Below are 23,151 nucleotides of genomic sequence, written 5' to 3'. Positions count from 1 at the left end.
ACACTGCCACTATGGCAGGGTATTCCCTTTTGTTCTCTCTCTCTGATTAGGTGTTGTGGTTTGCAATAAAGGTGTTGAGTGGCCATTGCGTTCAGTCTCTAGTCTATATTTGGCCCGCATCATCTTTCCCCCACATGACCAACAACCACATTTTACTTGCTGTTCCCTTCTCTGAGTTGCCCAGAATGAGAGAACAGCCTCCAAGCCATGGTGACAACCTCCTGGTACTTATTTCTACTATTCCTGGGTGTTCGTCTTATAGACTATTATTCTATATTCCACAGATGAGTGCAATCTTTCTATGTCTGTCTCTCTCTTTCTGACTCATTTCACTTAGCATGATACTTTCCATGTAGATCCACTTATATGCAAACGTCATGACCTCATTTTTTCTAACAGCTGCATAGTATTCCATTGTATATATGTACCAGAGTTTCTTCAACCAGTCATCTGTTCTAGGGCACTCGGGTTTTTTCCAGATTCTGCCTATTGTAAACAGTCAGTTGGCCTGTTTATTTGTTTGTCTTTCTGGTGCTGGGATTATACCTGAGGACCTTGCGGAGCTCCCAGCCTCAGGCCTGTTTTTGGCTTCTCGGGGTTCACTTTCCTTTTTCTCCCATCCAATAATCAGGCAGATAAAGAATGTCATTGTTGCCTGGAGGTTGCACAGGGCAGGGGGCATGTGGAGGTGGTCAATTGGGGTAACTGTACATCTAGACTGTAAATGTCAACACCACTATAAACATATTAGGAGCCAGACTAATTTTTTTATTATTATTATTACTGAATCACCGTGAGGTACAGTTAAAGGCACACGCTTTTGTGCTGATGTTTCAGTCATACAATGATCGTGTACCCATCCCTCCACCAGTGTCCATTTTCCACCACCAATGATCTCAGCATCCCTCCCACCACCCCCACCTCGTCCCCTCCACTCCACCGTGCCTCTGTGGTACCACTGCCACCCTGTATAGTCCCCTGAGTACTACCAGGAGTAATCCTTGAGCACAGTGCCAGGAGTAAGCCCTGAGCATCATCTGATATGGTCTCCAAACAAAACATTTTTTATTGTTTGTTTGTTTTTGGTTTTTCACCCACACCTGGCTATGCTCAGTACTTACTCCTGACTCTGTACTCAGGAATTTAATCCTGGTGGGGCTTGGGAAACGACAGAGGGTGATAAGGAATCCAGGTCATTGGTGTGCAAGGTAAGTGCTCTGTCCACGATACTATCGCTCCGGCCCCTAGCTCAGTGTTTTTGTAACGGGATAGGGACTTTCTTACTCTAGTTCAGTCCACCATGTTTGCTGAAGTTGGTAATAAATTTAATTTTTTTTTTACTAAGGGAGAACTTTAATTTTAAATACACAATTAGATTATTTTGTTATGTAATAGGAAACTCTTTGAATAATATGTTTCCAGTTTCTAATACATCTATTTCCATGTAGAAGTATTAGTTAAGTGTTGCATCCTCACTTTTTTAATTGTCACATGTATTCTGGTTTAGTGCATTTCCCAGTACCTATGGATAAGGAAGATCAAAGTGATGAGGAAGACACAGCTGAACTTTCAGGGCCAGAAACTCATTCCAGTCCGAAAGCAAGTGTGTTCCCGTCTGCTGATTCTGTTGTCAGCCTTTCCAGTGAGCAGAATGCAACGTACCCTGGTATTTCTCTTCATTTTTTTCCATTTGTGCTCTTGATTTTCAGTATAATATTACTGAGGAGTGGTTACCAGGAATATGTCTGTGAATGGGTGGGAAAGAAGCCGCTTTGCAATATTTAGTAATTTCAGGAGAAAGGGAAGTTAAAAGTTGTGCCTTGTGGGGGCTGGAGAGAGAGAGTTCATCAGGTAGGCTGCTTGCCTTGCATACAGGAAGCAGGGGGCTTGTCTCGCACGCTCCCAGCTTGGGCCTCAGCCTCTGCACCACAAGCCCCACCAGGAGTGATCCCTGAGCACCACTGGCCCAGAAGTTCCCTCCCCCTGCCCCTCCCCCGTAAACAAACAAGCAAACAAAAATGTTTTGAAAATAATGCAAGAATAGAATCTTCTTATGGAGTCACTTTTGTTATTTTTGAAGTGGTTTTAGAACTATCACTGCTTTCTTTTTGGTTGATCAACATTCCCCTGCCCCCTTTGGGTGCTGCTGCTGTAGTGGAGTCCAGCAATGGGAGTTCCAGTGGGAGGTGCAGGGGTCAGACCCTGGTGCTCCTGGGAGCACTCCCCAACCCCAGTGTGAGAAAATCTTGTCCTGTTTTGGGGAAGAGAGATCAGAATACTTTTCCCCATTTTCTTGATTCCTTTTGAACTTTAAATTTATAGAAAACTGAGTAAATTTGAGTGTTTTGCTTTAAAGACATGCAGGTTGTCTTTAAAACAAGGCTTAATTTTGTCCTGAACAAGGCTTGATTTTTTTTTCTTGGACTAAAAGTAGAGTTTTTGTTTGTTCTTTTTGGGGGGCCACACCCAACACATTCAGTTACCTCTGGCTCTGCACTCAGGGATCACTCCTGGGGTGCTCTGGGGACCATGCAGGATGTTGGGTGGAATCCAGGTCACTGCATACAAGGCAAGTGCCTTACCCACTTACTGCCTCTCTGGTCACTGAAATTAGGTATTTTTTCAATATTTTTTTTTGTATCATGAGAGGTGTTTACTTTTTTTTTATATATATATTATTGAATCACTTTGAGACAGTTACAAGCTTTCATGTTTGGGTTACAATCACACAATGATCAAACACCCATCCCTTCACCAGTACACATTCCCCACCACCAATATCCCCGGTATACCCACCCTTTCCCACCCTCCCCCTGCCTCCATGGCAGACAATATTCCCTATATTCTCGCTCTACTTTTGGGCATTATGGCTTGCAACACAGACTCTGAGAGGTCATTATGTTTGGTCCATTATCTTTTTTTTTTTTTTTATTGAATCACCATGAAAAAAGTTGCAAAACTTTCAGGTTCAAGTCTCAGTCACTCAATGATCAGACCCCCATCCCTTCACCAGTGCACATGTTCCACCACCAAGAACCCCAGTATACCCCACTCCCACCCCCAGCCTGTGTGGCTAGTGATCTTCACTTTATTCTCTCTACACTTTGAATACATTCAATATTTCAACAGAAAACTATTATAATTTAGAATTTTCCCCCAGCAATCAAACCTGCTGAAAAGGCATCATTTTTGGATAATTTGTTTTCCATTGCTGAGAATGAGGAATATATTAGCTCGTGCAGCGGCCGCACGGTTTTAGATTTCTGATATTTTAGCTCAGTTCACAGTCTAGATGCATTTCTATAAGAAGCCGCTGGGTGCCAAAAGTGGTTAGTAGTCCTTCAGGATCATAGTCTTTAAGGAGCAGAGGAGCTGTTTCATCTGGGCGGAGAGCCCCATTATCTTCTTTCGGCACACTTCTCCCATCCTGACTGATTCCTCCAGCCATCATTTTCTTAGTGATCCCTTCTCTATTCCATCTGTCTTCTTCCCTCCACTTGTGAAGCAGGCTTCCAGCTATGGGGCAATCCTCCTGGCCCTTGTATCTCCTGTCCTTCGTTATCAGCCTCATGTGATGTTATCCTATACTTTACAAATGAGTGCAATCCTTCTATGTCTGTAGAAAGGTCTTTACGTTTATTGTTGTTGTTTTACTTAATCATAGTCCAGGACTCTAAACTGTGCTTTTTATTAATTAAACAAAAAAGATTGAACCTTCTGGACCATATTATTTAGCAGAGTATTCTGGATAGAAAACTTTAAAAAAATGGGGCCGGATCGATAGCACAGCGGGTAGGGCGTTTGCCTTGCAGGCGGCCGACCTGGGTTCAATCCTCGGCATCCCATATGGTCCCCCAAGCACTGCCAGGAAATTCCTGAGTGCAAAGCCAGGAGTAACCCCTGAGCATCGCTGGGTGTGACCCAAAAAGAAAAAAAAAACTTAAAAAAATGTAGATATTATTCACTCCCAATTAGTATATTTAAAGTCAGGATAAATTGCTCTCTCTCTTTCTCTCTCTCTCTCTCTCTCTTTGTGTATGTGTATGTATCTGTATACGTACATATAATACACATATATGCATAGCTTTTAATCAAGTTATCAAACTTTTCTGTTTCTAGTTATATAATTTGTAAACTAGATTTATTAAAAGTAGGAAAAATAACTATCCTAAGACTTATTAATAATACTGTTTGTATTCTTTTCTAAGGTGTAAATAATGAGGAGTTATTTGAGAAGTAAGTATCTTAAGAATTAATTTATTGTTTTACTTAAGGTTGGAACACTATATAATTTCTATACTATCTGACTTTTATGACTTGTAGCACTGTAGCACTGTCATCCCATTGTTCATCAATTTGCTCGAGTGGGCACCAGTAACGTCTCCATTGTGAGACTTGTTGTTACTGTTCTTGGCATATCGAATACACCATGGGTAGCTTGCCAGGCTCTACCAGTTGGGCAGGATACTCTGGGTAGCTTGCCGGGCTCTCCGAGAGGAATGGAGGAATCGAACCCGGGTTGGCCTCGTGCAAGGCGAATGCCCCACCTGCTGTGCTATCACTCCAGTCCTTTATGAATTAAAGGAATATAATTAGATTCTATAAGGAATGGGATGTTTTAGGAAAATGAGGATTATTGTATTATATATTCCATTGTTTGGCATGGCTAATCAGATTATATTGGCTACATTTTCTTTTGTTGCATATGTATTAACTTTTAGTAGGTAGGACCTATAAGAGATTGCCTCCTGGGCCTACGTTTGCTTTCTTTGTTCATTTTTTTGGGGGTGGTGGGGGCACATTGACAGTGCTTAGGGGCTATTCCTGGTTCTGTGCTCTGGAATAACCCCTGGTTGTGCTTGAGGGACTGTATATGGTGCCAGGAATTTGAACCTGGGTTGGCTACATGCCAGCCAGCGCTTCATCCTTTGTATTCTCTCTCTGTCTTGTGTAAAACACAAAAAAGAAAAGAAAGGGCACAGGTGGCGAGGCAGGTGAAGGAAGGAACGGAGCCAAGATGGTTGGTCTCACTCGCAGTTTATTCCAATCTCATCTCCAATCTCCTCTGATTCTCCTCCTGCTTCTTTCTCCCCCATCCTAGTTCATTCTCTCTCTCTCCATCTTCATTCTCTCTCTCTCCCTCCACTGGAACTCGGTCTCTCTCTCGATCTGTGGATCTGGCCCCCGTGGATCTGGCCCCCCAACCCACTCTTACAGCCTAGTTAAATCTCCACAGCATGAGGGGGTTGGGGCATACACATAGGTGTGGTCAGCAATAGGGTAAGGTTCTTTTCCCTCAGGGGATGCTTCTCCTAGGACTTAATTCTCTTTCAGCAGGAGGATCCATCCAAGGGCAGAGTCCCATGAATGTGTTTCTCTTCTCCTCAGCCAGCAAACATATAAGAATTCATAATATTAATCATTTTGTATGGACACAATAAGAGATGCATTAAAGCTTATAGAATTGCTCTCCTGGGGCCATCTCAATCTCAGACTACAGTGCTCAGGCCAGATCAGTCTTTCCTATCCCTGGCAGGGTCCCAGTCTCATAATTACTATTGGATCATGACAGCATTTGTCTATGATCAAGCTCTTAACTTATAGTTAAGAATTAGGCACTTTGGCCAGGCCCATCTCGATGCCAGGGTAGCACATAACTCACCGCTTGCCCTGGATCCTTCCCGTCCACGTCAGGGACCCTACTTTGGGGTGCTAGGAACTGAGGGCAACTGAGGCTTAAGTGGAGAAAGCAGATGCCCAGGAGGGAATAATATACGAGGCCAATTAAGTCCCAAGTTACAAAAACATAATATTGTCTTCTTGTGTCTATACAAAAAAGACATAGCTTTAAAGTAAATTATTCAAAAGGCATACAGAGGAGAGAAAGGCAATGTTATTGGGGCCGGAGCGATAGCACAGCGGGTAGGGCGTTTGCCTTGCACGCGGCCGACCCAGGTTCAATCCCCGGCATCCCATATGGTCCCCCAAGCACTGCCAGGAGTAATTCCTGAGTGCAAAGCCAGGAGTAACCCCTGTGCATTGCTGGGTGTGACCCAAAAAGCAAAAAAAAAAAAAAGGCAATGTTATAATATTCAGTGTCCTAGGAAGTTCTGACCTTACCAATTAACAGAGTTTGATTAGAGGAAGAGCAGATAAACTGGTAGAAGTGGTTACAGATAAACAAAGGAAGGGGAGTGACTCGGGAGCACTTTGATGGGCATGACTGATATACCTAAGCTCCTAGTGGCAAGGGGAGAAAGGACAAACCAATGATATCCAACATGTCTCTCTCTCTGTCTCCCTCTGTCTCTCTCTCTGTCTCTCTGTCTCTCTCTCTCTCTCGCCCCATGATGCTTGCCTTTTCAAAGGGCACCTGGGAATGAGGGGAGAGCACATATGAATTTATCACTTCTTAGGTTGATAGATCATTTTTCTTTGCATTTATGCCATGTGAGAAAATAGTGTTCCTTGTTTTGTTTACTTTAGTAGTTGTAGACATTGACGTACATTTCTCTAATTGTCTTGGCTCTGAAGTGTTTCAGTAGATGAGCTCCAGGTGACAGGACTTACTGACATCGCTGATATTATCGATGACCTTCTCACAAAAGATGGCATTTCTAGCCAGGAGCTCGGCTTAACAGAACAGCAAGCTCGGAGAATCTCCAGGTGATTATTAAATAATTCCCTTAACCCAGTTAAGATTTTATTTTTGATTCAGGAGTCAGACAAATAGTACAGTAAATCAGGTGCTTGCTTTGTATATGGCCAACCTGGGTTTGATTCCTGGCACCACATGTGGTCCCCCAAACCAAACTCCCTCAATGTCCTTCAAAATTATTTGATTAAGTGCCTGCCATAGAGACAGGCTGGGGATGGGATGGGGGATGATGGGAGGGAAATTTGGGGACACTGATGCTGTGAAATATACACTGCTGGAGGGATGGGTAGGGGAATACTGTATGACTGAAACCTAATCATGAACAGTTTTGTAAGGTTCACAGTAATTCAAGGTATAATAAATAAAGAATGTTAAAAAAAAAAAAAAAACAGGCCCCTTGGCACCGGAGCGATAGTGTAAGCGATAGTTGTAAGGCACTTGCCTTACAACCTTCTCACTGGGTTAGATCCTTGGCACAACATTTGGTCTCTTGGTGACAGTTACATCCAAGATAAGGGAAAAACTAAAAAATAAAGATAATTCGTTTAATGTTTACTTTAAAAGCAGGACTTAGTTGTGATTCTTATTATTTTCACAATAAATTAAAAATTACATACCCCTACCTGTTAAATTTCTCAGTATTCAGCGTTCTTCTGGTAGACATCCACAAAGAACCGAGAAGGAGAGAAGAGAGCTCCAGATCTGGATGAAAAGAAAACGAAAAGAGAGAATGGCAGAGTACTTAACTCAACTGGAAGAAAAGAGAGGGCAAGAGCATGATCCTTTCTACCCTAGGAACAACCCAGTAAGTTGCAGTAGCCAGCTAAAGGGGTGGACACAGTGTATGACTTTTTCCCTTGATAAATATTCAAAGAAAGACAACAACATCATTTGGACACATTAAAATAAAAGCTGGTAGAAAAATCGACATTTTACTGCAGTTTGGAAGAGTTAGTAAGTGACCTCTTTATCTAAATTATCAACATGCAAAGAATATTCTATAAACTATGTTCTATGGAACAATCTTAAATAATTTTTATCCTCCAGTCTAATGGAGCCATAGCACAGTGGTTAGGGCGTTTGCTTTGCATGTGGCTGACCCGGGTTCAATTCCTCCATCCCTCTCAAGAGCCCGGCAAGCTACCGAGAGTATCCCGCCCACACAGCAGAGCCTGGCAAGCTACCCGTGGTGTATTTGATATGCCAAAAACAGTAACAACAAGTCTCACAATGGAGACGTTGCTGGTGCCCGCTCGAGTAAATTTATGAACAACGGGACAATAGTCTAATTATTGACTCTGAGCAAGTCAACCAGATGAGAAGGTTGAGTCATCCAGTGAGCGATTGGAACTGCTCTCTTAGTTTTCACGGAGTGGTGATTGATTATTATACTGTATGTATAATTAAGTCATTTTAAAAAATCAATTTTCTATTCACAATTTACAAAATAATTACTTTAATGTGTGGTCCAGCTAGCAGCATTTAAACTGTCAATATTTGCTATCAGTTATGGACATGACCATGATTAGGTCAGAAGTACTTCCTTTGGGGGCTGGAGAGAGCACACTGGGTAGGGCACTTGCCTTGAACATCAGCTGACCTGGGAGTGATCCCTGGCACCCCATATGGTGGTTCCCCGAATGCAGAGCCAGGAGTAAGCCCAGAGCATATGTTCCCCACAACCAAAAATAAAGTTGTTGTTGTTTTTAAGAAGGTGGAACAAACCTGTGTTATGAAAACCACATTTAGAGGGCCAGAGTGATAGTACAGTGGGGAGGGCGCGGCTTTGCACTCTGCTGACTCTGTTTTGATTCCTGGCATCCCATATGGTTCCCTGAGCACCTCCAGGAGTCATTCCTGAGTGCAGAGCCAGCAGTAGCCCCTGAGCATTGTTGGGTATGGCTCTAAAAGAGAAAAAGGAAAAAAAGAAAATTACTTTTAGAATACTTATAGATGACACATTATCTTTTACTTTGTAAACGGAAATAAAATATAGAGGTATCCTAATTGTTTTGTTTGGGGGCCATATTCAGTGGTGCTCAGAGGCTACTCCCAGCTCAGTTCTTGGGGGATTATTTGCAGCATGGATGGACTCCTGGCCTCCAGTAGGCAAAGCATGTGCACTGGTCTTTTGAGCTCTCTCCAGTCCCTGGTTCCTTAATTTTTCAGCAACATTAGGGGAACATACTCTTTTCATTGTTCTTTTGTTTTTGTTTTATGTTTTTGTGTCACACCCAGTGGTGCTCAGGGCTTACTCCTGGTGAACAAGGGGTTCACTCAGGAGTCACTTCTGGTGCGGCTTTGGGGACTATCTGAGGTGCTGGAGATCAAACCCACGTTGCCCTCATGCAAGGCAAATGTCCTACCTGCTGTACTATTGTTCCAGCCCCTGGGAACGTATTCTATAAGTGAATTTTCTAGATAAGCTGGTGCTAAGCACTGAAGGGTACGATGTAGGTGAACTGTTATTCCAAGTGGCATGTAATGAGCTGTTCCTGAAGAGAGCAGGTAGATGTTAATAATTTTTCTTGATAATTAGGAGCATATAATAATGGTCTACTCAGAGCTACTGAGGCACATCACCAGAGCCTTAAGGTATATTTGTATGTGTTCATGTGCACACTGTGCCTTTACCCCTTGAAGAATGGGTTCTGATACCATCCTCACTGAGCCAACACCCCAATAGTTAGAATCATGTCCATTTTTAGAATCATTTATCTCTGAGGGAAGCCTGGAGAGTTTTGGGCTCATAGACAGTTGTGATTTTGGGGGGAGGGGTGCACCCAGCAATGCTTATTACTCCTGGCGGTGCTTGGGGGGCCATGTGGGATGCTGGGGATTGAACCCAGGTCAGCCGAATGCAAGACAAGTGCCTTGCTGCTGTACTTAATCTCTGGGACTTGATGAAATTAACGTCAGAGTGGTTTTCTTCTTTTGGGGCCATACCAATTGGTGCTGAGGCATCCCTCCTGGAGGTGCTGGGATTACAGCTAAATTGGGATTACTTCATGCAGAGCATGTGCTCCAGCATTGTGGCTTCTCCCCAAACCCACAGATACTGTTATTTTTAGTTTCTGTTTAGGTGGGACTGAGCTGATATTCGATTTAATACTGACTGCTTTTATTTAGGGCCTTCAGAAGTTGCTGAACTTGCTGGCAAGTTTCTTCATATGCAGATGGGTGTGAAGCCTTAGTAGTAACTCAGTAATTCTTCACTTTTGGAGTTAAATGTGTGTAGCTGATATTCGACTGTTTGCCTAAGGGTGCAGGGGTTTTAAAGCATTTTCAAATTATGATAAATATTGAGCTATGTTTCTGGTAAACTAGAATCATCATAATGATGGCTCTAAGTATCTTGATGCATTTCTGTTTTGTCAAGCAAACTCTTGGTGTAAGGTTAGTCATAGATTGTGTAGAGTACAACTCTGTGCCATGGAGACTGCTCAAGACCGGAGTAGGCCTTGCATGTTCAAGGCCCCAACTTTACCCTCAACACTACGGGGCACATACATGGTACCCCCAGACACTGCTGGATGCCTTGATTTCAGCCACTGAATGTGGTCATGATCCTGGTTTAAGCCCTAACACTACCCATGGTCCCCTAAGCAACAGCAGGGTATGACTCCAAAATCCAAAAAATAAAATCAATTTCAGGGACAGGAGAGATAGTACATTAGGTAGGGTACTTGTCTTGCATGCAGCCAATTTGGGTTCAAACCCCAGCACCCCATATTGTCCCCTGAGGACCATTAGAAGTGACCTCTGAATACTGCAGGATGTGGCCTAAAAACTAAATAAACAACACAAAGCCAAGTTCAGATGTCTCTTTCCCTAAATTACTTTTATTTCCCTTTTTTTTGGGGGGGGTTTCACACCCAGTGGTGCTCAATATTTACCCCTGGCTCTACGCTCAGGAATAGCTCCCGGCGGGACTTGGGAAACCCTATGGAATAATGTCAGGTCAGCCGCATGCAAGACAAGTGCCCTATGTGCTGTACTATTGCTCCGGTCTTCCTGTTTTTCGTTTTAAATGCAGGATCTTTCCTTTTAAGAAAAAATAACTACCACACTGTTGTATGCAGGACACCACCACTCCCTTCAGTCCCTAGTGACACCTGGTCCTCTGAGCACCACTGAGTGTTGCCTGAAAAAAAAAAAGAAGTAAATAAATGACAGTGTTTTACAAGCACTAAAATTTTGTTCCACTTTTATTGAACAAGTGGAATTTTATGTTTTCCATGAATCATAATGGCTTAGTTTTTGTACTGACAATAATAAACTTTCTGTATCCCTGTGCAGTTTTATTTGACTTCACGGGAAATCCGGATGAGACAAAAGATGAAACGAGAGAAAGACAGGTGAGTTTGGAGCCTGCGGCCTGAGCACACAGGCCGGCTTATTGATGTGCATGTAGTGATGCCTTACTTAGTTCCTTCACCAGAGCCAGAAAATACTGGGCAATAACTGTAAGGAAAATAGCCCTTTATGGGACTATCTTTCAAGTGTTACCATTCCATTCTCTCTTAGTCTGTTTCGGGCCACTCTCGCCTGGCTTTTCCATAAAGAGCCTGTACTCCAGCCTCTGAGCTCTGATGCCCACACTCCAGTTTTTTTTTTTTTTAATTTTGGCTTTTTGAGTCACATCCGGCAATGCACAGGGGTTATTCCTGGCTCTGCACTCAGGAATTAGAACTGGTGGTGCTCAGGGGACCGTATGGGGTGCTGGGAATGGAACCTGGGTTGGCTGCATGCAAGGCAAACGCCCTACCTGCTGTGCTATTGCTCCAGCCCCAACTTCCATAGCTTTTATTTTTTCTCTTCCCCTGCCGTTCCCAATCTAGATGATTGTTCATTTTGAAAGTACTTCCAAAAGCCCAAAGCCCCACGTGCTCTGAATAGTGCGGCTGAGGGCTGGGGTGAGAGCTCACTGAGCTAAGCGCATGCTTTGTACTCCTAAATCCTTAGGGCGTCTGCTGGAAGCTCTTAAGCACCACTGAGTTTCACCCCAAAACCAAATTAAACAAATAATAAGGGGCTGGAGCGATAGCACAGCGGGTAGGGCGTTTACCTTGCATGCAACCAACCTGAGTTCGATTCCCAGCATCCCATGTGGTCCCCTGAGCACTGCCAGGAGTAATTCCTGAGTTCAGAGTCAGTAGTAAACCCTGAGCATCGCCGGGTGTGACCCAAAAATCCAAAAATAATAATAATAATAATAAACCTTATTTTTATTTACTTTGCAGTGGGGTTTAGGGTCCACACACACCCTGTGGTGTTCAGGAGCTGTTACTGGCTCTGTGCTCAGGACTGGCTCCTGGAGGAGCTGGGGGATGTGGTGGGGGTTGGATCCAGGGTAATCTCTGTGCAAAATAAATGTCTTAACCCCTGTACTATCTCTCCAGCCCAAGTAATAAACTTTACCAAAATAATAGGACCAGTGGTTTTCAGAAATTAACATTTGATTCGACATATATTTGAAAAGCAGCAATAAAGCTAGGAGTCTTCAAGTGCTGTTTACTGGATCCAGGTTTGTGGCTCAGCAGTGCACATGTATTTCATATTTGAGGCACTGACTCTGTACCCTCCCCGCCCCCCCCCCAAAAAAAAAACAAGAGCAAGAAACCGTCTATTCAGGGTCAGAAGGATAGTACAGTGGGTAAGGTGCTTGCCTTGTATGCAGCTGACCTGGGTTCAATCCCTGGCACCACATCTGATCCCTCATGTACTGCCTGAGCACAGAGCCAGGAGTAAGCCCTGAGCACAGCCGGGTGTGGCTCACGAACCAGACAATAAAAACAGCCTTTCAAATTCTGTGTTGTTCCCTGCAGAAGCATGACTCGCAAGTGACCCTTGTTAAATGTCATTCTCGAGTACAGATTGCTGCTCTCTGACCACTACCGCCGTCGGCTCTCGCAAGCTTACAGTCTGATGAATGAACTGTTGCTGGAATCAGCACCGTTGCCAGCAGCTGCACGGAAACCACTTCGGGCCAGGCCCGGCGCGACTCCGCTTCCCGCACAGCACCGCCCCGTCTCCCCCCGAAGGTGAGGCCAGGATGTTGTCGAAAGAGGAAAGGGAGCTGGGACCAGCACCGGTGTGTCTGCATCGGCACTGCTTAGATGTACCAAAAGGGATGGGGAGAATGTCTGTGTACTTAAAAATGCACAGAATCTCCATGGGGGAAACAGTTAAAGTGGTGGTAACTCCCCAATTTAGAAATGACAAAGCATTTCAGTATACTTAATTCAATTTTGATATCAGTCTAGTCCTCTTTTCTTTCCTTTTCTTTCCTTTTCTTTCCTTTTCTTTTCTTTTCTTTTCTTTTCTTTTCTTTTCTTTTCTTTTCTTTTCTTCTCTTCTCTTCTCTTCTCTTCTCTTCTCTTCTCTTCTCTTTTCTTTTCTTTTCTTTTCTTTTCTTTTCTTTTCTTTTCTTTTCTTTTCTTTTCTTTTCTTGCTGCACTTGGTGGTGCTCAGGGATCACTCCTAGCAGTGTTCTGGAGACCATGTTGGGTGCCAGGGATTGATCTGTAGTCAGCCCTATGCAAGACCAGCACTTGAACCTCTGTACTATCTCTCTGGGCACAGTCCCATTTTCTTCCTGTAGTTTGCCTCCTAACTGATCTTCCTGCTTCTTCTTCACTTGACTTTTCTCTCACAGAGAAAACCCGCACCAGCCTCTTCCTCTGCTGTTCCCTCCCGATCTGGTTATCCTGTTTCAGATACTGCTACATAGACCCTTTTACTGGGCTTGCATATGGGTTTACTAGGCAGGAAAATTACACATTGATGACTAAAGGAAAAAGTATCTAAGTAAAAAAACTATTATGATGTCACTACCACACAAAATTATGCTTTATTGGTGGTCTAAAATGAGAACATGAGTTGGCAGTCTTATGTTCTACTATAAATGACCACTAAGGGATAGACTTATAAACACAAACTAAGTGATAGATTTATAAATACAATCACACAGTTGAACAACCTAAAGGAAATGCTACCAAGACATTATAATGTATTACCTATATGTGTGTAATTTTGGGGTGTGCTCAAAATATGACACTTGCCTAGAAAGTAGGATATTACATACTGTCAAATACAGAGTCATAGTACAGTGGGTAGAGTACACGGCAAGCGAGTTTCATCCTCTGCATCCCACCAGGAATGATTCCTGAGTGCAGAGCCAGGAGTAAGCCCTACGTACCTTTGGGTGTTATCCCAAAACCAAATACAAACCAAAAAAACAACAACAAGAACAACAAAATATAGACAGTCTGAAGTGGATAGAGAGAAAATGGAAAATAATTTCTTTAATAAAGAGGTTTTGCCAAATAATTTTTGGAGGGTTATCATATGCTACAGACATCACTGAGGCTGACATACAGAATAAACAGTATTAGTTGATTATAATATTCTGGGTTAGAATTTGGATCTTTTGATACATTATAGTTTATCACTTGTAAAATTCTAGAAATATAATAATTATTTTTATCCTAGAGAGAATCATCATGGTCAGAATTCCCCAATAAGTCCACCTGGAAAAGGCAGATATTATACCCCTAAAGGGAAGAAATCTTTTGGACAACTCCAAGTCTCCCCTTGGTCACATGGTAAGACTTAAAGCTTTTTTATTTTTTATAATTTAACCCATTTTATCTTATCTCGAGTTGTGTTTTCATAGTAAAATCTGTAAATCTTAGCTAAAAGCATTTCTCATTTCAAGAGAATACAGAAATTAATAAAGTTGTGGCATTTTGTCTTATTGTTTTGAAATCAAAAGACCCTAAGAGTGTTGTAACATTTTAGAAAAAAATGTGTATAGTCAGTAAATCACATGGCTTTTTTGGAGTTTGTTTCTTAGGGGCGGGGAGCAAGTTTGGGCCACACTCAGTGGTGCTCAGGGATCACTCCTGGCTCCGGACGTTGGGGACCGTATGAAGTGCTGAGGACTGAACTGTGCAGGGCAAGCACCCGCCTCACTGTACTATCTCTTTATTTGTTTCTATTGTGTTTCTGACTAAATCAAGTACAATCAAGCTCAGAGAGATTGCAGAATGAATAAATTGTAGAATTGTAGAAATGCTAAGAGACTGAGACAGAAATAATACTTTTACCTTTTTTTTTAATCGTTTTACAAATTTGAAGGTGTTATTATTCTTTATTTTACTTTACTATGCTTGAAAGTGGAACATTGTCAGAATGTCAAGATGTACATTGTTAAAAATGTACATTGGGGCTGGAGCAATAGCACAGTAGGTAGGGCATTTGCCTTGCACGCAGCCGACCCGGATTCCCAGTATCCCATATGGTCCCCCAGGGCACCGCCAAGAGTAATTCCTGAGTGCATGAGCCAGGAGTAACCCGTTCGCATCACTGGGTGTGACCCAAAAAGCAAAATAAATAAATAAATTGAAAAAAATGAACATCTAACATTTTTAATAAAAAGTTTATTTTATTAATAAATAGGAGCTAGTGATTTGCATTTTGCTTGGAATGTTAAAGATAAATAGTAGTTAAAATGGACTTTTTGTCTTCTGAACCATGAATTCTTTGTTTTGCTCATCTTGAAGTACTAATAGAGCAGACCTTAAGTGAACAACTTGTGGATTGATATGAGCCAGGGCAGACTAACTTTTTTTAAAAAATTTTATTGAATCACTGTGAGATAATTACAAGCCTTCATGTTTGGGTTACAATCACACAATTATCAAACACCCATCCCTCCACCAGTGCACATTTCCCACCACCAATATCCCCCATATGCCCCCTTTTCCCACCCTCCCCCTGCCTCCATGGCAGACAATATTCCCCATACTCTCTTTCTACTTTTGGGCATTATGGCTTGCAACACAGACACTGGGAAGTCATCATGTTTGGTCTACCATCTACTTTTGGCACACTTCTTCCATCCCGACTGATTCGTCCAGCCACCATTTTCTTAGTGATCCTTTCTCTATTCCATCTGCCTACTCCCCTCCACTCATGAAGCAGTCTTCCAGCTATGGGGCCATCCTCCTGGCCCTTGTACCTATCTGCTCTCCTTGGGTGTCAGCATCATGTTATATTATTCTATACTCCACATATGAGTGCAGTCCTTCTATGTCTGTCCCTCTCTTTCTGACTCATTTCATTTAGCATGATACTCTCCATGAATATCCATTTATAAGAAAATTTCATGACTTCATCTCTCCTAACAGCTGTATAGTATTCCATTATGTAGATATACCAACGTTTCTTTAACCAGTCATCTGTTCTAGGGCACTTGGGTTGTTTCCAGATTTTGCCTATTATGAACAGTGCTGCAATGAACACATAGGTACAGATGTCATTTCTAGTGTGCTTTTTTGCACCCTCGGGATATATTCCCAGATGGGTATTGCGGGGTCACATGGAAGCTCAATTTCTAGTTTTTTAAGGACTGCCCAAATTGTTTTCCCGAAAGGTTGGACCAGTCGGCATTCCCACCAATAGTGAAAGAGTGTCCCTTTTCTCCCACATCCACGCCAGCACTGGTTGCTATTGTTCTTTTGAATGTGTGCCAGTCTCTGTGGTGTGAAGACTAACATTTATCTGGTGTTAACTTCCCACATTGAACAAATGAAAGTCTGAATAATTGGGTAAATAAGAATTTCCTATATTAGCCTTTTTATGCCTAGGAATAGCTATTTAATTATTGTTTAGGAATATTAATGAGCAGGTATTAAAGTATTTATTTCAAGAACACTCATTTATCTAGCTATTATCCTAGCCTGTCACTTAACTTTCCAGACATTCAGAGCAAAGATGAGAAGTAACTTAACAAATTGTGAACTCTGATTGCTCAGACTATGTGGCTAATGCTTACAACCTTATTATAGGCATGATCAAACCAGGGCTCCTGCACACACAGCACATGCTCAGCCCAGGAAGCTATCTTTTGGCCCCTTATATTTCATTGTTTGTTTTGGTTTGGGGACCTCACCTGGTAGTATTCAGGGCTATTCTGCTCAGTGCTCTGGTGTCACTCACAGCCTAAGTTACACATATAAAGGCTATTTCCCAGTAGATTTTTCTTTTCTTTCATACCTCCTCCTCCTCCTTTTCCTCCCCCACCTTCCTTTTTATTTAAAGGAGGTAGAATTGGATCACAACTGACAGTCTTCAGGGAAACTCTTGGTTCTGAGCATCTAAACTTCTGTTTTGCTCTCTTGGTTGAAATGAACTACCATCTAATGGGCCTCTACTGATCAGAAGGTTTCTGCCATCAAATAACATGTATGCGAAAACCCATGCATGTAGAAGATTAAGAAATGTGCCTATCTCTACAGGAACTGCCACTTTCAACATACAGAAAAAAACTGGTGAAGCCAAAGTGGCAGTAAGGAAGACTGCGCAGTCTTCAGTTAGCTTGCACAAAGGTAAGGGATAAATGATACAGTTTCTGGATTTAGTGCCACATCTTTCAGATTTGTAGACTGAAGACAGCGTGTGGCTGTGGTGTAGGGCTTCCAAGAAGAGGTCCAGGCTTAGCTGATTGGGAAGTTCTAGTTCTCCACTTGCTCTATAGGAAAATTCCCAGTGGTGGAAGACTCAGTTTTCTTACCTGAGAAAGGCAGGTTTTAGTAAGCACGGTGCTGGATGTAAACATCATGGATTTGGGAGTGTCGGGCCACAGGTGGTCAAGCACACATCAGTGCATAAGTTTGCTGTCCACTGTGGGCTGTCTTCCTCACCTATCACTTAACTTCTCTCTCAGAAAACCTCCCTATCCACAACTGTCCACCTTAAAAAGTTTTTCCATGCTCTGTTTCACAAAATGTATTTTATACTTTTCACTCATGATGGGAGATCCCAATGAAATCCTAGGGAAATGTCCTCTGATTGAAGAAAAGGAAATGTCAAAGCCATTTCTGGGCAAAGCAAGACAAGAGAAAGCCAGTGATAGCCTCTTTCTTCCTTCTTCTTCCTTCCTTCCTTCCTTCCTTCCTTCCTTCCTTCCTTCCTTCCTTCCTTCTTCCTTCCTTCCTTCCTTCCTTCCTTCCTTCCTTCCTTCCTTCTTTCTTTCTTTCTTTCTTTCTTTTCTTTCTTTCTTTCTTTCTTTCTTTCTTTCTTTTCTTTCTTTCTTTCTTTCCTTCCTTCCTTCCTTCCTTCCTTCCTTCCTTCCTTCCTTCCTTCCTTCTTTCCTTTCTTTCTTTCTTTCTTTCTTTCTTTCTTTCTTTCTTTCTTTCTTTCTTTCTTTCTTTCTTTCTTTCTTTCTTTCTTTCTTTCTTTCTTTCTTTCCTTCCTTCCTTCCTTCCTTCCTTCCTTCCTTCCTTCCTTCCTTCCTTCTTTCTTTCTTTCTTTCTTTCTTTCTTTCTTTCTTTCTTTGTTTCTTTCTTTCTTTCTTCCTTCCTTCCTTCCTCCTTCCTTCCTCCCTCCCTCCCTCCCTCCCTCCTCCCTCCCCTCCTTCCTTCCCTTCCTTCCTTCCTTCCTTCCTTCCTCTTTCTTTCTTTCTTTTCTTTCTTTCTTTCTTTCTTTCTTTCTTTCTTTCCTTTCTTTCTTTCTTTCTCTTTCTTTCTTTCTTTCTTTCTTTCTTTCTTTCTTTCTTTCTTTCTTTCTTTCTTTCTTTCTTTCTTTCTTTCTTTCTTTCTTTCTTTCTTTCTTTCTTTCTTTCTTTCTTTTTTCTCTCACTTTTTGGGTCACACCCAGCTATGCTCAGGGGTTACTTCTTGCTCTGCACTCAGGAATTACTCTTGGCGGTGGGGCTGGAATGATAGCACAGCGGGTAGGGCGTTGCCTTGCACGCAGCTTACCCGGGTTCGAATCCCAGCATCCCAGATGGTCCCCTGAGCACCGCCAGGAGTAATTCCTGAGTGCAGAGCCAGGAGTAACCCCTGTGCATCTCGGGGTGTGACCCAAAAATCGGAAAAAAAAAAAGGAATTACTCTTGGCGGTGCTTGGGGAACCATTTGGAATGACAGGGATTGAACCCAGGTCGGCCACATGCAAGGCAAACACCCTATCCGCTGTACTATGGCTCTGGCCTGATTTTGTTATTTCTTAGAGTAACATAATTTTTCGTTTTGTATACATACCACAATTTCTTAATCCATTCATCCATGAAATACAGAATTTTTTGTAGATGGGGTCTCCCTGGGAGTGCACAGGGGTGTCTAGGGTCACTCTGGCAATACTTGAGATGACTGTACAGGTTGAGCAGTTTCAGGGCTCGGGTCCTGGTGGGGCTCAGGAAGCCTATGGGGTGGGGGGCCTGAAACCTTGGGCCCTCAGGCGTGCCAGGCCTGCACTCCAGCTCTCTGAGTTATCGCCACCAGCTTCATCTCATGAACATACACATTTTCCTGAGCCCTCACTGAATGCCCCAGATCCTGTGCCTGCAGGTTTGCCTTGACACATGTGGGTGCACCAGAATTAGTAGTTCTGTGCCTGTCAGGAGTTTCTTTAAGCTTTCAAAGCCCCTGAAACACAAGATCGTAAACTTTATTTTTTATTTTTATTTATTTATTTATTTTATTGAATCACCATGTGCAAAATTACAATGCTTTCAGGCTTAAGTCTCAGTTATACAATGCTGAAACAACCATCCCTTCACCAGTGCCCATATTCCACTACCAAAAAAAAAAAAAACCGTATACCTCCCATCCCGCCCCCACCTACCCCTAAACTGATAAATTTCACTTTACTTTCTCTTTGGTTACATTCAGTATTTCAACAAAAACCTCACTATTATTGTTAGGAGTTCCCCACTAGAGTCAGACCTGCTGTGAAGAGATATGAGGTCGGTTTTGGATTTCTGTATTTTAGCAACTAAGTCCAGGGAAATTTCTTCCAGATATTGGATTATTGCAAGCTTGTAATTCTCATCTGTGGTCCTCATACTATGGCAGTCGCAAGGAAAAGGCGAGAGAGAGAAAAACCTTTCCCCTTCTGGGCAGGCATGGGGCCGAGGCTTAGTTCCAAGTCTGGAGACATTCTTCAAGGAGCTGCCGGTACCAAAAGTAATTTAGCTGGCCTCTGGAGTCATGCTCGTGCAGCTGCGGGGAGGCCGCACATGTGCGGCCCCCAGGATCACATCTACAAGATCATAAACTTTAATTTCATTAAGTTTGTGTATTTTTTTCATTCTTTTTACACGATAATAACTATGTTCATTTGACAAATAACAACATCAAAGACAAAATACCAAATTAGTTGTGGCAGAGATGGAGGTTAAGATTAGGTCATGCTTACAGACTTTTGCTAATTTCTTTATATCCTGAATTTCTGAAGGATCAATTTCAGCCTGATTCACTTGTTTTTCTCTACTCTGAGAGAGAGCTTAAACTTTGTAATTATTATCCTTAGTAACATTCACTGAAGTATAGAAAGTCCTTGAATAATATCGTTTTAGTCGATATTGTATCATTTTAATGTTGTTGGGGGAAAAAACCAATCTAGGACAAAGTTTAACAAAATCACATTATTTGAAGACTTGCTTTCCAAGATTAGTCTTGGAGTTTCACCAGTGGCCTTGACATCTCTTCCTCGATTCGTTGTGAATCTGTGAAGTTGGGCAGAGGCTGGGGGACGGGACTGAAAGTTTCTTTTTTAACAGCACTATCAAAAGTCCGCAATGTGTTGTCAACACACTTACCCTGATACCTTTGTTCACAAGCAGACTGTAGGCAGGAAGCCCCACGTGGTGATGTCTGAAAGCTCTGTGGAACTACAGGCAAGGAAAGCCAGCTCTCCAAGTTCATTCAGTTTTGTTTTGGGGCTACACCTGGCCATACCCAGGGACTAATCCCAGCTTTTCCCAGCAATGTTCAGGGGACCATGTGGTAAAAATTGTGCCTGCCTTGGGTTTGATAAGTCACAACAAACTTAAAAATGAATAGTTTCTAATGTATCGTTTGTTCTTTTCTCTTGAAAGGCTCTAGTGCTCTTACAAAAAGACATGGAAGTGCTGACCTTGCACCTCAACCCAGGCCAGCATATTCAGGGCTTGAGAGAGAGGAGATTGTAGTGAGTCCCTGGACATTACCGTCAGAGATCCAGAAGATTCTTCATAAGAGTCACAGTTCCCTTTTAGTAAGCATTGTTCTAGACTTCAATTTGTCTACTAAGTCTTCTTTGTTTTCAAATTTATTATTTGGGTTTGTTTTGTTTTGTTTCATTTTTTTGCTTTTTGGGTCATACCCGGTGATGTACAGGGGTTACTCCTAGCTCTGTACTCAGGAATTACTCCTGGTGGTGCTCAGGGGACCATATCAGATGCTGGGAATTGAACCTGGGTCGGCCACATGCAAGGCAAACACCCTCCCTGCTGTGCTCTCACTCCAGCCCATATTTGTTTGTTTTGATAGGATCTGTAGATACTTAAGGATTTTCAGGTAACTTGGAAATAATGATTCGAAGGACCTATGCTCTTACATAAGTATTCCAGTGTTTTATTTTCAGAATTTTCCTTGAATTTGAAATCTACTTGTTTCTGTTGTGGGGCCACTCTCAGTGTTGCTCAATGGACCATGCAGTACCATGGATTGAACTTGGGCCTTTCCATGCAAATGACATACAGTAGCCCTTTGAGCCATCTCCCCAACCCTGCATTTTTCTTACTGTCTTTATTTTGGGCCACTCTTGGCAGTTCTAAGGGGACCATATGGGGTGATGTGGATTGAATCTGGGTCAGCAGTATAAAAGACAAGTGCCTTACCACTTGCTATACAATCTCTCCGGCCCCTTCATTTTAACTAAAAAGAAAAAAATGTAACAACGGACAATTGTATTCCAGGTGTAGAAACTAATTTTGTTCATTTTTCAGCTCATTGTTGATCTAGGTATGTTGGGCACCCTCAGTCCTGGTTGCTGTTACTGGGTTTTCGCGTTTGTGGGGAGTGGGTTGCCTTCACATTTGGTATGTGAGCAACTCTAGGATCTTTGGAAAACTCATTTCCAGGACCACACCTTACTGTCTCTCTCAATTTGTTAGGACTTGCAGTCAGCTGAGGAGGAGCCAGAACTGCCTGCTGGAGTGAGCGGCCTGGGGAGCGTGTCAGAGAGCACGGGCAGCCTCCTCAGCAGCCTTGACTGGAACGCTATTGACAACATGGTGGCTGGTGTGGAGGACAAGAGCCCGTCAGTCCACTGGGTTCATGACCAATAGGACCTGAATATCATTCTCTTTCCAGGCTAAGGCAAGCAGCTCAGTGTTATCCTTCTGAAAGATTTCTAGTTTTTAAGGGAAGAAATCAATGAAGTGATGTTATTTACCATCTTCAGCCATATTGTTACCTGGATTAGCCATTTCAAGAGGAAAAAATAAAATCATTCCCAATGCTTTTTTGTCTTCATGGGAAAAGAATTAACTACAGATGCAATAATATATTTTTGATTTTGTATTTCAGGCATAACTTTTTAAATTATGAAAAATGTAAAGTACCTCCTCAGGTCATTTGCATGGTATTATATTGCTTTCAATAAAAATATTTTGCCTCTTCTCTGAGTTTTGAGAAATAGTCTTACATGGGCAAAGTGTGTGTGTGTGTGTGTGTGTGTGTGTGTGTGTGTGTATGTGTGTGTGTATGTGTGTGTGTGTGTGTGGTGTTCTGAGAGGGTTTTGTTGAAAGCGCAGAGAGTTAGTATAGGAGTAAAGGCATTTGAATTGCATACAGACAACTCCAGATTGATCCCCAGCACTACATATTGATCCTGAGTACTGCTGGATCTGGCCCAGTGTCCCCCAACCCTGCCACCCCCATATAAAAATCTTTCATTGAAGAGAAGGAAGTCACAGTCATCTGAGACATTTGAATTCCATTTTAAAAATAATCTAAAATTCATGTGTGGGATTTGGCCTAGGAGTGAAAGGAAATTATCCTCTAATCTTGAACCTCAAGCTCCCTGTGGCGTATTCGAAATGCCAAAAACAGTAACAACAAGTCTCACAATGGAGACGTTACTGGTGCTCGCTCGAGTAATTGAACAATGGGCGACAGTGCTACAGTGCTACAGTTTCATATAGGTAAGATCTATACCCTCTGCTTAGTAGTTTGACATGCTTAGAGGAACTAACAGGAATAACTGCTTTGGGTGGAAAAGAAAGAAAAATGACTCTGTCTCCATAAGATTCTTTGGTAATTTTATAAAACAAAGTGCAAAGACCAGGGCCATGTATGGAGCTATAACCAAACAATGACATAATTTTGGATATTTTAGGTACTGCTTAAATCACAAAACATTATATTTGATTCTACTTCTAATTTTTATTTCCCTAATAAATCCTTATCTGTTTATTCTTCAAAACTACTTTCCAGGGCGAGAGGGTTAGTACAGCAGGTAGGGTGCTTGCCCTCTGTGTTCAACCTAGGTTCAATTCTGGGCACCCCATATGGTCCAAGCCCTGCCAGGAATGATCCATGAATGCACCGTCAGGTATGGCTTAAAATCAAAACAAAAACCCCACCACCACCAAAACCGCTTTTGTTTTTTAGATAGTAGAAGAGAATTTAGATCACTAGATCACTGTATCACTGTCA

The 23,151-nt window shown here is 42.3% G+C and overlaps 1 protein-coding gene across 1 annotated transcript in view; it reads left to right on the top strand.

Moving 5' to 3' along the window:
- CPLANE1 (ciliogenesis and planar polarity effector complex subunit 1) overlaps nucleotides 1–22,112 on the top strand; it is a 115,822-nt gene extending 93,710 nt beyond the window's left edge. The window contains exons 46-55 of the mRNA XM_055144743.1: nucleotides 1,508–1,666; nucleotides 4,209–4,236; nucleotides 6,535–6,666; nucleotides 7,298–7,463; nucleotides 10,958–11,016; nucleotides 12,535–12,702; nucleotides 14,153–14,265; nucleotides 16,963–17,052; nucleotides 20,547–20,704; nucleotides 21,606–22,112. Coding sequence (XP_055000718.1) covers nucleotides 1,508–1,666; nucleotides 4,209–4,236; nucleotides 6,535–6,666; nucleotides 7,298–7,463; nucleotides 10,958–11,016; nucleotides 12,535–12,702; nucleotides 14,153–14,265; nucleotides 16,963–17,052; nucleotides 20,547–20,704; nucleotides 21,606–21,779 — 1,247 coding nt within the window. The 3' untranslated portion in view covers nucleotides 21,780–22,112. The remainder of the gene's footprint in view (nucleotides 1–1,507; nucleotides 1,667–4,208; nucleotides 4,237–6,534; nucleotides 6,667–7,297; nucleotides 7,464–10,957; nucleotides 11,017–12,534; nucleotides 12,703–14,152; nucleotides 14,266–16,962; nucleotides 17,053–20,546; nucleotides 20,705–21,605) is intronic.
- Nucleotides 22,113–23,151: the final 1,039 nt, after the last annotated feature.

Source organism: Sorex araneus, chromosome 1, assembly GCF_027595985.1.
Source record: "Sorex araneus isolate mSorAra2 chromosome 1, mSorAra2.pri, whole genome shotgun sequence".
Lineage (NCBI taxonomy): Eukaryota > Metazoa > Chordata > Mammalia > Eulipotyphla > Soricidae > Sorex > Sorex araneus.
Note: the sequence above shows the minus strand (reverse complement) of the source record. Positions and strands in the feature narration are given on the sequence as shown.